Raw genomic sequence first — 14250 nt, forward strand, 5'->3', positions numbered from 1 at the left:
CCTGTGACCATCCTCAGTGCTGTAATATACAATTAAAATTGTGACTACCAATTTTAATTGTATATTACAGCACTGAGGATGGTCACTAAGTGACCGAAAATCGATTTTGCTGACAATAAAACAAAATATGGCCAATGCTGATTTTCCTTCCAATTCTATCCACTATTTGGTCGTGGTACACAGAACACTCCATGGAATCGCCAATCAATAATTTCATTAGTTGGCTTCCTGTTGTACAGGGTGGCCATAATTAATGTTCCAGCTTCAAAACGCTGAAGAAAGAGAACTACTGCTCAGAATGGCTTCAGAATTGATGCAGGGGGAAACGTCATGGAACAAAAAAATTAGCGAAAATTTGACTAATAGATGGCGCTGTAAGCCTCATAATGTGAACACCAACAGATGCGCGACACGTGGCTCTTCCACAGTTGGCGTCCGAGACGCCAAACATGACTGTCTCCATGAAGGCTCGTGCGCTGCTGCTAAAGCTCTTTTACAAGAACGGTGACTGGACGCCAGTACCCGTGCAGAAGTTCCGGATACTCAAGGGTATGAAAAAAGGCATCGGTCTAGGGTCTGCTAAGGGTCTGGAGAAAATGATTACAAAATTCGAAAAGACAGGTTCTTCTAACGTAAGTGCAGTGTGGCAGAGGGAAAAAATCAGTTGATCCGACGTCTGTCGAAGAAGTGGCCACAGCATTGCTGGAGGGGTCGAGCAGTGGGGTGCAAACATACAGTGTGTGGGGAATTGCCCAAACATTGGACATGTCTGCGAACATGGTGTATAAAATCCTAGAAAATATCCTGCATTGCTAACCACACAAAATCATTCATGCTCAGGGGTTTCTTCTTGCTGAACTGCCAGCGAGACAAACGTTCACTCTGGAATTTCTTGCTCGCATAGAAGTAGACAGTGAATGGCTATGGAACAGCCTGTGAACAGACAAAGCCCATTTCGATCTCCAAGGACATTTCAATCAGGAGAATTGCAGAATATTGGCAACGGAGAACCCGCATGCACATCAACCAGTACCACTTCAGTGTGCAAAGGTGACTGGGCGCTGCGAGTTGACGGCGTTGTTTATCGTAGGGTCGTATTTTTGCCTATGAGATGAGTCATGAGGGTCCTGTTACCTATACCGTCACAGGTAAATGCTATGAGAGTCTTTTGCACACCAACGTCATTCCAGCCCTTCAACAGGGTGTACGTGTGGGTGGGGTCTTCTTATGCAAGATGGCTCTGCTCCATAGATTCCACAGCCAGTGAAGCGGCTGCTGCAGAAGCATTTCGGAAATACTAGAATTATAAGCTGTCATTTTCCTTCAGACTGACTGTTCAGATCACCTGATCTTAAACCGTGTGACTTCTGCCTGTGGAGCTCTCTGAAACAAGCTGTGTTCAGTGCCCCAGTTACGAACGTAGCAGAACCGAAGGTACACATTGTGCAACGCTTTCTGAACGTCACCCCCGAAACACTACGATCTGTTGTGGAACATGCTGTTTCTGGATTTCAGTTTGTGGCAGAAAACAGTGGACAGCATATTGAACATGTCTTGCGCCAGTCTCACGACAGTTAGATATCAATGCTATTTTTCTTTTTATGCGGTTTTGGCCCCAGAGAAGTAAAATACCAATGTCAGTTCGCTTTTTAGGCGGTGTTGGACCACAGAACAGTTAAAAACCGATTTTTCCCAACTGATGTCGTACGATCTTGCCGTGACACAATTTTTGACTGCCGAACTTGTGCTGGCACACACGTTGAACAGTATGGATGGTGTAATGTGTAACTCAGCCATGGCCATCGTATTGCGATTCATCTGTCATTTGTAGCCGACCCCATTTACGTTAAGACGCTTACAGCGCCGTCTATTTTTTTTTTTTTTTTTTTTTTTTTTTTTTTTTTTTTTTTTTTTTTGTTAAATGCTTTGTTCCATGACGTTCCCCTCCGTCAATAATATGCTGCTCAAATTTGACGTCATTCTGAGCATTTTCAACCTTCACCTTTGATTATAGACACCCTGTGTATTGAGTAAGTGCAATATTTTACGTACACAATAATTTTAAATTTCTATATGGCCATAGAGTAACTGACAGCATTCCCTAGAAAATGTACTGCTTTATATAGACACTATAATTCCTTTATTTTTCCAAAAATTACATTCAATGCAAGGTTATGCTTATTTTCTGTTACCTCATGCAGCTAACTTCAGATGGAGGTTTCAACTGGACCACCCTAGAAATCATTGCATCAAACTTCAAGACGAAGCACACCGCACTGGACGTATTTGGAAAGTGCAGGCAGGACAGTATGTATTTCAGTATACTTTTCCAATAATCGTACTAGATATTTCATAACAAACATCGGATTACATGTACTCTTTCTTAACATTTCCTGGGTTTTATATGTAAATAATACAGAGGAGGAGAGTTAATCTCCACGTCGACTTGTGTATCATTAGAGAAAGGGAATTAACGCAATCATACAAAGATGTGGGAAGGATGATACAAGTATAGCTATCGCACCCGACAGACAATAATTAACTGATGAAATTGTAAACGATGTTTTCCAGAAAATCATTAAGTGCTTCTCTGCAAATGGGCTCTCATTAAACTTTAACAAAACACGGTATATACAGTTCCACACAGTAAATGAAATGACGCCATTAATAAATATAGACTTCGATCAGAAATTGGTAGCTAAGGTAGAATATTCAAAATTTCTAGGTGTATGCATTAATGAGGGGTTGAACTGGAAAAAACACACTGAGGATCTGCTGAAACGTTTGAGTTCATCTACTTATGCTATTAGGGTCATTGCAAATTTTGGCGATATACATCTGAGTAAGTTAGCTTACCACGCCTATTTTCATTCTCTGCTTTCGTATGGCATCATATTCTGGGGTAACTCATCATTGAGTAAAAGAGTGTTGATTCCACAAAAGCGTGTAATCAGAATAATTGCTGGAGCTCATCCAAGATCATCCTGCAGACACTTATTTAAAGAGCTAGAAATCTTCACTGTAGCCTCACAATATATACATTCACTTATGAAATTTGTTATTAACAATCCGAATGAATTCAAAAGTAATAGCAGTGTACATGGCTAAAACACTAGGAGAAAGGATGATCGAGGTTAAATCTAACTTTGGCTCAGAAGGGGATAAATTATGCTGCCACGAAAGTCTTTGGTAACTTACCTAATAGCATCAAAAGTCTGACAGATAGCCATACAGCATTTAAAAGGAAATTAAAAGAATTTCTTAATGGCAACTCCTTCTACTCATTAGATGAATTTTTGGATATAGTAACTGGATAATTTCCCAACCCCCACAATAAAATTGAGTGTCATGTAATATTTATATTTTGACTAATGTAATATCTTGTATAGACACTTTTTATTAATCTGACACGTTCCTCATCATTACGAAGTGTCGTATATATGATCTATGGAACAAGTACTAATCTAACCGGTTGTGACACTTATGAAGGAATCATTCCGGTCTTTGCATCATGTGATTTATGAAAGCCACTGAATATACAGATTAAAATAGCCATACTAGGATTTGAACGAACCAAATTCTATACCTCTTCAATAAAATTGCAGGAATACAGTTGCATCCATTATTTTCCTCCCCTGATATTTCGACCAAGAACCATGCCCCTGTCTTCTAAAACATCTTCTGAGAGCACAGGTCCGTCCCTGTAATGTTACTGAACAAGCAGCACACCGTCAAAACACTAAGATTCATCCTATGCTTGTATACGAGGCTGTGCACGTCAACTGTTGATTGTCCAAACATGGGCTTCGATATAGTTTTGACGTTACATACAAATGTCTAACGCCACGTGAGCTGACCAATAAAGGATGTCTGGGCTAGAGGTGTACGCAAACAAATGCTCATTACGAGAGAACTCGACATTTTATGTTGTTGGGTAAAATCGATAGAAACACTCTCCAAGATGTGATGCTCACCGTCTCATGAACATTGCTGACAAGGGGTTAGCGTGAGTTGCAGTTGCAGTTTCAACAAAGTTTTGGTTTGCATATAAAAGTTTTATATGTACATTTCAAATATGCACACAGTATTTGGTATTGATAATTACACGCATGCACATATTCAGTCACTGAGTTCAAAAAATGGCTTGTTGGCAGCTCTTGGCAAAAGATAACGAGGCACTGAGTTCAAAAAATGGCTTGTTGGCAGCTCTTGGCACAAGATAACGAGGATGTACACGATCACAGAGTATCAAGTGGAGAAACAGAGTTGCTTATCATAGTAGGAACACTTCATGAATGCTTGCATGAAGCAATCTTCCGAGTCACACTGTTTGAACATCAAAAACGCATCGGGCAGTGTTTGAAACCTCTCTGGTCTGAAGTCTCATATGTAGTTACAGTCCAGGAGTACCGAACATAGTCTGCAAAGACTGGAGAACAGAACTAGTTGTGTAGAATACACATCAGCAATGAAATTGATTCCCTCGACGATGCTGTGAACTGATAGTCATGAAGGATACTGTGATCGTCAATCTGCTTCAGCACTGCCGTGAACTATTCAAAGAACAGCACACCAAGTAGCTGAATGTAATGTGTGTACCCAGGAGTCTCGACAGTATACACCATGTTTTGCGTTCGGATGGCATCGATATGAGTCCTGTCACGGTATGTCCCGAGTGTATCAAACAGAAGAAGAAACTCCTTCGTTGCATGTGGGAAGCAGAAATGTTGAAAGAATTGCATCAGGATTTGTTTCACGAATACGCCAGACTTTTAGTCAATTTGAATCAGATTTTGTGGTTTCAGCATATGTTGCACTACCTGCACTCCAAACTGACTTCTAGGTTCCTGGTAAATTATCAGCATCTTAGGAAAAACGTATCCACTTGCCGATATAATGGGTTGGATGGTGCAAGAATGAATTGCATCACTCTGCACAGAACTTCTTACCAACTTGTCTACCTTGAAAAGTAAAGTTCGTAATAAGTGAAGTTCTTTTCATATACCACTTTAATCTGCATTATAAAACTGAATACGTTCCATGGTTATCGTTAAGGACACTATTTCCTTTTGAAACTCATCACATTCATCATTCACGTCACTGTTCATATTCCAACCTTTAGTGGTTACAGTGGTTATACATTCTGTTATTGCCCATGAGCCAAGACTGCGTCTCCATTTAAACTTTATAACTAGGACTGTTAATATTTTTAAAACTATTGGGAGTCCGATATAGCGATATTTAAAAGAATATCATTTTTGCTCTCGATATTGCTAAAAAAGCTATCGACGGAAAAAATATCGATGTACCAGCCTGTAAAAATTTAGACCAGTCATGGTAAATATACCGCCGGTTTTAGAGCTGTATATTTAAGTATCGATTTATTATTAGATATTCTGGACATCAACAATCTAGCAGCCTGCTAATCCCCCTTAGATCAAAAATTGAAAGGGAAACGATGCACGTTCACACTTTGCTGGCAATGGTAACTTTGTGTAAGTGGCACAATAAAAGGTGTCTCATGGGTCTATCGTTCGGTTTCGGTACATATCGGATTTGTCTGGAACACTTCCGGTTCATTTCCTGTTTTTTCATTTCTGTGACGCCAGAGACCTAGCACTGGTAGTGTCGAACATGGTGCTGGTTACGTCAGCATTTCCCCTCACACGTCGCCATCCACCGCAAACACCTATCTTGTCATTTAGATTTTTGTTCATCATTGACAACAACTGTTTTCGAAGAATGCCGATGTGAAAGACATAGCATGCTAGTTGCGCTAAAAACTGTTTTTTTTTCTTTTTTAACGCAGTTGGTGTGCTGTTTCTCCATATCAGAAATCTTGTTATTCCATTCACTCCGCCACCCTCAGGTGCAATCTGACTTCATTGTTCCACCTATACTTGCTTCACACAGTCAAAGACAAAACGTCCACGTGTCGGAAGCTCAAAAAGTAGTAGGACTCCTTCATACAGTGAAAGTAAAATTATATTCTAATGCAATTTCAAAAGAACAATTTCAAATATTTACCGAAAATAACGAAAAAAATTTAATATAAAAATACCAGCACTCGATATTGCTATTTCGATATCATATCATCGGGGAAGAAAATATCACCGTTACGTATCGATATATTTTTGGAAAAAATATCGATACATCTACATTTTATCAGCAACCCTACTTCAGCCCATCCAAGGATAGATCTACTGAATTGAGTTAATCCTATTTCTTGGGCCTTTTCCAAATCCAAAACACAAATATCCCTGTTGTCAACATTAGCTCCTGCCAACCTGACATTTTGGGCTACATAATCGTCAGTCACGTGTAGTTTTGAGTGCAGGCCTTTTACCCCCTTTCGCTACCGCGGGACGTAAATGTCATAGATGATTTGTATCTCGCTTGATACGATATCGTTCCTTTGCAGTACTGAAGCTTAATCTTTTAGTTTCCCCAGAATCGTGAAATGCTATTATCTCCCTTGCATTTTTCAAAAGATATATCACCCCACTTCTTCCTTTTCAGCAGGCTTGGCAGATCATCAGACGACTGGCATCCATCACTTCGTAATAGCTCTTCATCACTATCAGGTTCTGTATCATCCATAAGTTTTTCGCCGCCAGAAAAATCTTCTTCTGCTTATTCATATTCTTCAATACTGTCTATTGTATTTTCATGATGTACATTGTTACCATTGGTTGCGGCTGTTTCATCTACCGTACTGATTATGTATCCAGCTACATTTCTCTCCTTAACTGTAATTTCTGTCGATTCTTTTGTGTTCGTAATGGCAAACAATCAAGCTCACTGTATTTGCAGGATTCATTATCACACGGAGAATGATGTGATGCGCTATGAAATCAGTAACGCCACAAACGAACAGATTAACTGCAGAGTTTGATATTACACAGATGTAGATCACTATTGCATTGGTTTCCTTTCTCTTATGTGTAATGTCTGTCAAGTTCCTCTAGATGTCGCTTCGGATACTCGTCAGGTGATCTCCGGTACAGTGTGGCGTGTGTCAATCAGAGCATGCATTTGCAAACAGCTGCATTAGCAGGTGGAACACTGTTTACGACGACTACAGTTACTAAAGTCACGATATCATCTCAGTTATGGTGCATTGTGAGCAGAATGTCGCATTTTTGTAGCTTGCAGCACAATTGGCAACAACAATTTACACATTTTTGTAATCAGCACCACAAGCATATTTATATAAACCACAACTCAACTGCAATTGCGATCGCAGCTTGTGCTAATTCCCTTGTAAGTCATATGGAGCATTCACAAACCTGCACAAATGGTTCTGTGCAGCATGCAGGCATACTCTGACAGTTAACATGTGGACGCCACTACGAAATATGCAGTGTATGCTATGGTAAGTGGAGCTAAAATCTGCAACACACGTTCAGTGGCATGCGAGAAGAGACGATTTATGACTGGGACAGAACTCTTCAAGAAATGGAAAGTTTCGTTTTAAATGTTGAGAAACTTCCTAAAATTCAAGTGAGTGAAGAGACCGTGGAACACATGTGCAAAGCATTCGCTAGATCCAAGTATATCCATCGGACAAGCTAGTAGGAAACTAACCATATCCCGTTCAACAGTGCATGACATTGAGCACAAATGTTGCTGGTTGTGTGCTTACAAACTACAACTTTTGCATCACGTTAAGCCTGAGGATCACTGCAGACAATATGATTTCAGTGTTGAAATTTTGCTTCTTTTAGACGAAAACAACGACTACCTCAGTGAAGTCAGTGAACTATGCAGTGATGAAACTACCTCCCATGTTTATGCCAATGTCAACTTACATAACCGAGCAAGGTGGCGCAGTGGTTAGCACACTGGACTCGCATTCGGGAGGACGACGGTTCAATCCCGCGTCCGGCCATCGTGATTTAGGTTTTCCGTGATTTCCCTAAATCGCTCCAGGCAAGTGCCAGAATGGTTCCTTTTTTGAAGGTACGGCCGACTTCCTTACCCATCCTTCCCTAACCCAATGAGACTGATGACCTCGCTGTTTGGTATCTTCCCCCAAACAATCCAACCCTCAATTGACATAAGTGTCGAATATGGGAAAGTGAGACTCCAAAAGAAGTGTTGAGTATGAAAGGGGTATACCAAAAGTTAATGTATTGGAATTACATGAACATGATGTGATGGTCCGTTTTTAATGGAATCTACAATGATGGGGTACACCTATCTCGACAACTCGGTGAACTATGCAGTTCCACAGATGCTGCCTGACGTCCTGACGTTTTTTCTAGCAGGATGGTGCCCGACCCCACTGTCATGGAGACGTTACACCACATTTCTCCATGAGACGTTTCCTGAGTAGTGGATCAGAACCAGGACTCCCGTTGGCTTGGTCTCCTAGTCTGACTCTCCTGGATTTCTGTGCATGGACGTTCTTCAAGACAGAACAGAGGTTCATTATTTGGTAGATGTGAGACAACAGATCTATGCCACAGTAGATGCCATAACACCTGTTCTGCTTATGAACATGTAGTGAGGAGTGGAGTACCGTTTTCATATATGTGTACAATATTGGACAAATGGTTATAAACCTTAGTAGGTACTGAAATACAAAGAACTGCTTTTGTATACCTCTAGCCTGGACACCATGCACAACATCTGCGGTATTCACGAGAAATATAATACTCCTCAGAAATGCTGATACAAAAGCTATCCCTTACTGAGTGTAGCGTATCTTTTATCATCTTGAGTATCAGGAAAAAGCTTAAACGTCTTGTCCGCCCAGAAACCTGCCTATTTTACTATATTGCTGAGCAGGAAGGGAGGAGGAGTATAAACGTATAATTTTGAGATGTATGAACGTCGACAGGTTTTTGTTTCTTAGAAAGTGCCAATCTTACGTCTCTTTCTTATCTGAATACATTCTACAGATCAGATTTCGAATCTTGGAACCCAGCTGTAGCTGATCGGACAAGTATTATCTTTGATGAAACCAACAGCTTTTCCCAGCCTTGAGCTTTTGGGATTTCGTTGAGATCAGACTGCGTGACAATTACTACAGCTGTAACAATGTCTGGAAGTGAGAATTTGAAACTAAAAGGTTACAGACAGGAATGAGTTGTTGTTCAGTTTCCAACAATATCAGTGGTGCAACTGGCATACCTACATCACAGTAACCAACATAAACTCTGCTGGCATAGAAGAACTCACTGTACTTTGCATGACAGAAAAACGCTTTAATTTGTCCAACTATTACATGTAAAACACCACCGTAGCGTTAGTCTTTGTGTGATATACATTTTTAGCTGGATTTTACGAAAAAGGATTTAATTCTTGAAATGATTTCTTTAAGATGCATTAATTGTTTAATTTTTTTCCTTTTTTTCTACTGGTTTTAGAGCTTCTTACTCTTTTCATTTATTTTATTATTCAGTGTCTGTTGACAATAATCAGCTCATGCCGATGATGACATAGGAAGCTGTGTAAAGCGTGAGCCACCATTTAATTCTAGTGCAGAAAGAAAAGCCAGAGTTTCACCAATAATATTAACGCAAAAATCAATAGTATTACATTATCTGAATAGTGGTTATCGGAGAACATTATACGATTTTGAATCTCGGAATCCAGCTATAGCTGACCGGACAATAATTATCTTTGATGAAACCAACAGCGTTTCCGAAGCACCGAGCTGCTGGGATTTCATTGAGATCAGAAAAAGTGTAAACAACAAAGACTACAATCGTCAAAGCAATTATGATGGAACTTGTAACCATATGTGGTTATCACGGAATATTAGTTGAGAGATAACACACTTAATATTTAATACACATTTATTGGTCACTCATACATTATATATATATATATATATATATATATATATATATATATATATATATATATATATGGCTGTTACATATCTGCATGCTGAAAGTTCACACAAGAACATACTAGTCCAAAGAAGGAAGGTGCCAAAGATAGAGCGCTCTGCACCAGAGATGCCACTGACCCCCCCCCCCCCTCCCACTCCTCTGGTAGTGCGCAACGGAGCATGGGGGAGAGAAGTCTCATGAGATGAAGTCGTAATTTTGGCGCCAATGCGACGGTTGTAGGTGCAGGCCGGCACGGGAAGTGGGAGCGGCAGTGTCAGCGGTGCTGCAGGCTGGTGGTTCCAACAGCTGCACATGAGAGGTGAGGGTGGGCAGAGATGAACAGCCAAAGGCAGGATCGCTGCGTCGGGAGGAAGGTCGTCATTGAGAGTCCATGCCAGTTAAGTCTATTAACTGAGACTGTCTTTGGCCGGCCGTGGAGGTGATGACGAGCATGTTGGTACTGTGATGTAGCACACAGTGAGGGCCTGATTAGGGCAGCTGAAGGACTGCCTGCACAGTGTCTTCCTGCAGCATAACAAAGTCGCATGTAGCTAGGTCCTTGTGGACGAACACGGGAGGGTGGTGCGGGGACGGGACACGGGGGTGCGGAGGTGTGCAACGTGCATGCAGACACGCTCAGAGTGGGGAGATCCTCTGATGTGGCAGAAGGTGAATTCTTGATGAACTTGGTGGGGAGAAGGTTGAGGCTCGCCATACAGAACTTCGGCGAGTGAGGCATTAAGAACTTCTTTATGAGCCAAGCGAATACCCAGCAGGACCCATGGGAGGGCCTCTGACCAGAGGCCTCCGTGGTACATTAGGGCAGCCTTGAGTGTGTGGTGCCACTGCTCGACAAGGCCATTCGACTGGGGGTGGTATGCTGTGGTATGGAACTTGGCGATGCTGCAGAGTTCACAGAGTCACGCGAAGAGTGTGGACTCAAATTGACGTCCCTGGTTCGTGATGAGAGATAGGAGACAGCCGCAGTAAGCAACCCACACCGAGATGAAGGAATGGCGATGGTCTCAGCCGTGATGTCAGTAGGTGGGACTGCCTTGACCCAATGGGTCACACGGTCGATGATTGATAAGATATATCCGTAGCCATCAGACAGGATAAGGGGACCAATGATGTCGACATGGATGTCCCAGAAACGCCCCTTCGGAATGTCAAACTTGTCCAGAGGAGGTTGAACGTGCCTGCCGACCTTTCTGCACTGGCACGGAATGCACACAAGGCTCCAAGTGCGCCCGTCATGCTTCACGTCAGGCCAGATGAAGCGCTCCGTAACCAGCTGCGTCGTGACACACATCCCAGAGTGAGCTAAGCCATGCAAGGTGGTAAAGACCCTATGGCGAAGAGCGGCAGGGACCAGGGTGCGAGGAGTGCCCATACAGAGAAAAGGTAGAACCATGAAGCAACTGCGTGAAATCTTGGATATGTGGAATGGGGTAGTTATCGATAATGGTACAGGCATTAAGGGACCTGTAGTCCCCACACATGTGTAAGGTGCTGTCCTTTTCGGAAACAAAGTGAATAGGTGAAGACTAGTTTCTATCAGAGGGGTAGAGGACACCCAAAGCCAACAGCTGCTGAACAATCTCCTTGGTGCACAGAAGTTTAGAATCGTTAAGGCACCTAGCCTTATAACGAACAGGTGGGCGATCAGTGGTGTGAATCTTATTGCAAGTGCCATTACTGATGGCCAATAATCGTGTAGGGAAGACGGCATTCAGGGGTCAAAAAGGTATTCACACGCAATGTCAGTTCACTGACCTTGATAAACTGGAACGATGTAGGCAGGGCATTGGCTGCAGGCGGAGATGGAAGGTATGCTGCAGGAGTGAAGCAGCCCAAAGAATCAGAAGAGGCACCTGCAGGTGGGTCTTGGAAATTTGTCTGCGGCGATGAAAAAAAAGAAAACAGCAGGTGGTGGAGTGCTAGACACCGAAGCAGGTCGGCAAGAAGATTCTGTAGGGGGTGTGTGCTGGGCCACCTCACTGTGGAGTGGCAGATAGGTGAAGTACAGTACGCTGTGCATGTGACAATTCAGCAGAGGCAAGGCGATTCGGGCGCGTAAGTCATTGTTCGGGGTGTGGAGATTGTCGATCTGGGAGTGCACGTATGACAGATCAGAGAGCTGTGTGGTTATGTGCTCGACCAGTGAAGCACACGTGGAAAGTATATCCAAGGTGGTGGAGAGCTAAGTGGTGCTGAATTTGGGTGTGCACGGAACTGTAGAACCAGATGTGTGGCAGAGTGCAGCAGCATGCAGGTCTAGCAAAAGTTCATAATGGTGTAGAAAATCCAACCTGATCACTGGTTCATCCACGTTGGCAGTGTGGAAGGTCCAAGAGAATATGTGAACCAGTGAGAAGTGAAGCAACATCTTGATGGAGCCGTGGACAACAATGGGAGAACAGTTGCCAGTGATCAAGTTGAGGGTAGAGGGGGATAGTGCGTCAACAGCATGCTTGGCTGGAATGATGCTGACGTGGGTGCCAGTGTCGATGAGAAAGTGGATGCTGATCAAGATATCTGTGGCACAGAGGCATAGCGTCACTGCGAAAAAAATGTTACAGGACACGTGTATCTGGACATGCTGGAAAATTGGCTCATGCCACAACTGGAGACCGATAGCACCGACTTCATCTTTCAACAGGATGGTGCTCCACCGCACTTCCATCATGATGTTTGGCATTTCTTAAACAGGAGATTGGAAAACCGATGGATCGGTTGTGGTGGTGATCATGATCAGCAATTCAAGTCATGGCCTCCACGCTGTCCCGACTTAACCCCATGCGATTTCTTTCTGTGGGGTTATGTGAAAGATTCAGTGGTTAAACCTCCTCTACCAAGAAACGTGCCAGAACTGCGAGCTTGCATCAACGATGCTTTCGAACTCATTGATGGGGACATGCTGTGCCGAGTGTGGGAGGAACTTGATTATCGGCTTGATGTCTGCCGAATCACTAAAGGGGCACATATCGAACATTTGCGAATGCCTAAAAAAACTTTTTGAGTTTTTGTATGTGTGTGCAAAGCATTGTGAAAACATCTCAAATAATAAAGTTATCGTAGAGCTGTGAAATCGCTTCAATCATTTGTAATAACCCTGTATATGGGTTCACTTATTTCCACTGTTATTTCAAAGTAACAACTGATCATGCAGCATTGAAACAGCTAATGGGACTTAAATATCTAACAAACCATTTAACTAGATTGGCATTAAGACTAAGTGAATTTGATTTTGATGTTGTATATCAACTAGGTGAGTCACAAGTGAAAGTCCATTATAAAGTCTCTCTGATGAGCACTTATATTGAGTGAGTGTCTCTCTCTATATGTTTCCCACATCACCTTGTGTTTGTCTTTAGTTGTATGAGTGACTGTGTGTGCTCTGTTGTGTTGAATACCTACACTGTTGGTTTGATACAGGGTGATTTTTATTTATTTATTTTTATTTGGTATGCATATTCCATAGATCCGTACATGTGAGTGATTCGCCTGGATGTGGAACGTGTCAATACAATTGTACAAATACAATTAATGCTACAGAATAGTAATATAATTCAATGATATAGATATTACAAGCTGTCATTAAACTAGTATAGCAATTCTCAATATAACATTATAACTATAACATTAACACTATAACATTAACATAATATTGTATCATCCATCTAATAACTAAGAGACTAAATACATCTATTATTAAGGGAGGGCATTACTTCTGGAAAAGAATTCATCTAACGAGTACAGTGGATGGTCGAGCAGGTATTTTTTTAACATACCTTTGAACAGCGTTTCATTTTCTATTGTACATTTAATATAACTAGGCAATGCATTAAAAGTCTTTATAGCCGCATACTTTACTCCCTTCTGTACAAGTGTTAAATTTTTTAGTTCAACATGTAGATCATCTTTACCTCTAGTATTGTAGTTATGGTATGAACAATTTGTTTCATACTGAGCATAGTTTTTATTAACTACATTCATCAGAGAGTATATGTACTGACATGTTGTGGTCAGAATACCTAACTGTATAAAAAGTTTTCTACATGAGGTTCGTGGAGGAACCCCACACATGATTCTGACTGCTCTCTTCTGAGCAGTTAAGATTTTTTTGAGGCTGGTGAATTACCCCAGAATATTATTCCGTAACTCATTAATGAATGAAAGTACCCAAAGTAAGACGATTTTAAAATGTTGATGTCCCCAAAATGAGTAATTATTCTTAGAGCAAAAGTTGCTGATGGAAGCCTTTTTAGAGTAAGGGACACATGCTGTTCCCAGTTGAGCCTACTGTCAATGTGAACCCCCAGGAATTTAGTGGATTGCACCTGTTCTAGTTCCTGGTTGTCATGAGCAATTACTATACTTTCTAGAGTTTTATTTTTTGTGT

At 41.7% G+C, this 14250-nt stretch overlaps 1 protein-coding gene across 1 annotated transcript in view; it reads left to right on the top strand.

The window, feature by feature from the left end:
- LOC124621818 overlaps positions 1-14250 on the top strand; it is a 119017-nt gene that overhangs the window by 30882 nt on the left and 73885 nt on the right. Inside the window, exon 5 of the mRNA XM_047147260.1 lies at positions 2202-2307. Within this exon, the coding sequence (XP_047003216.1) occupies positions 2202-2307 (106 nt within the window). The remainder of the gene's footprint in view (positions 1-2201; positions 2308-14250) is intronic.

Source organism: Schistocerca americana, chromosome 1 (genome assembly GCF_021461395.2).
Source record: "Schistocerca americana isolate TAMUIC-IGC-003095 chromosome 1, iqSchAmer2.1, whole genome shotgun sequence".
NCBI classification, from domain to species: Eukaryota; Metazoa; Arthropoda; class Insecta; order Orthoptera; family Acrididae; genus Schistocerca; species Schistocerca americana.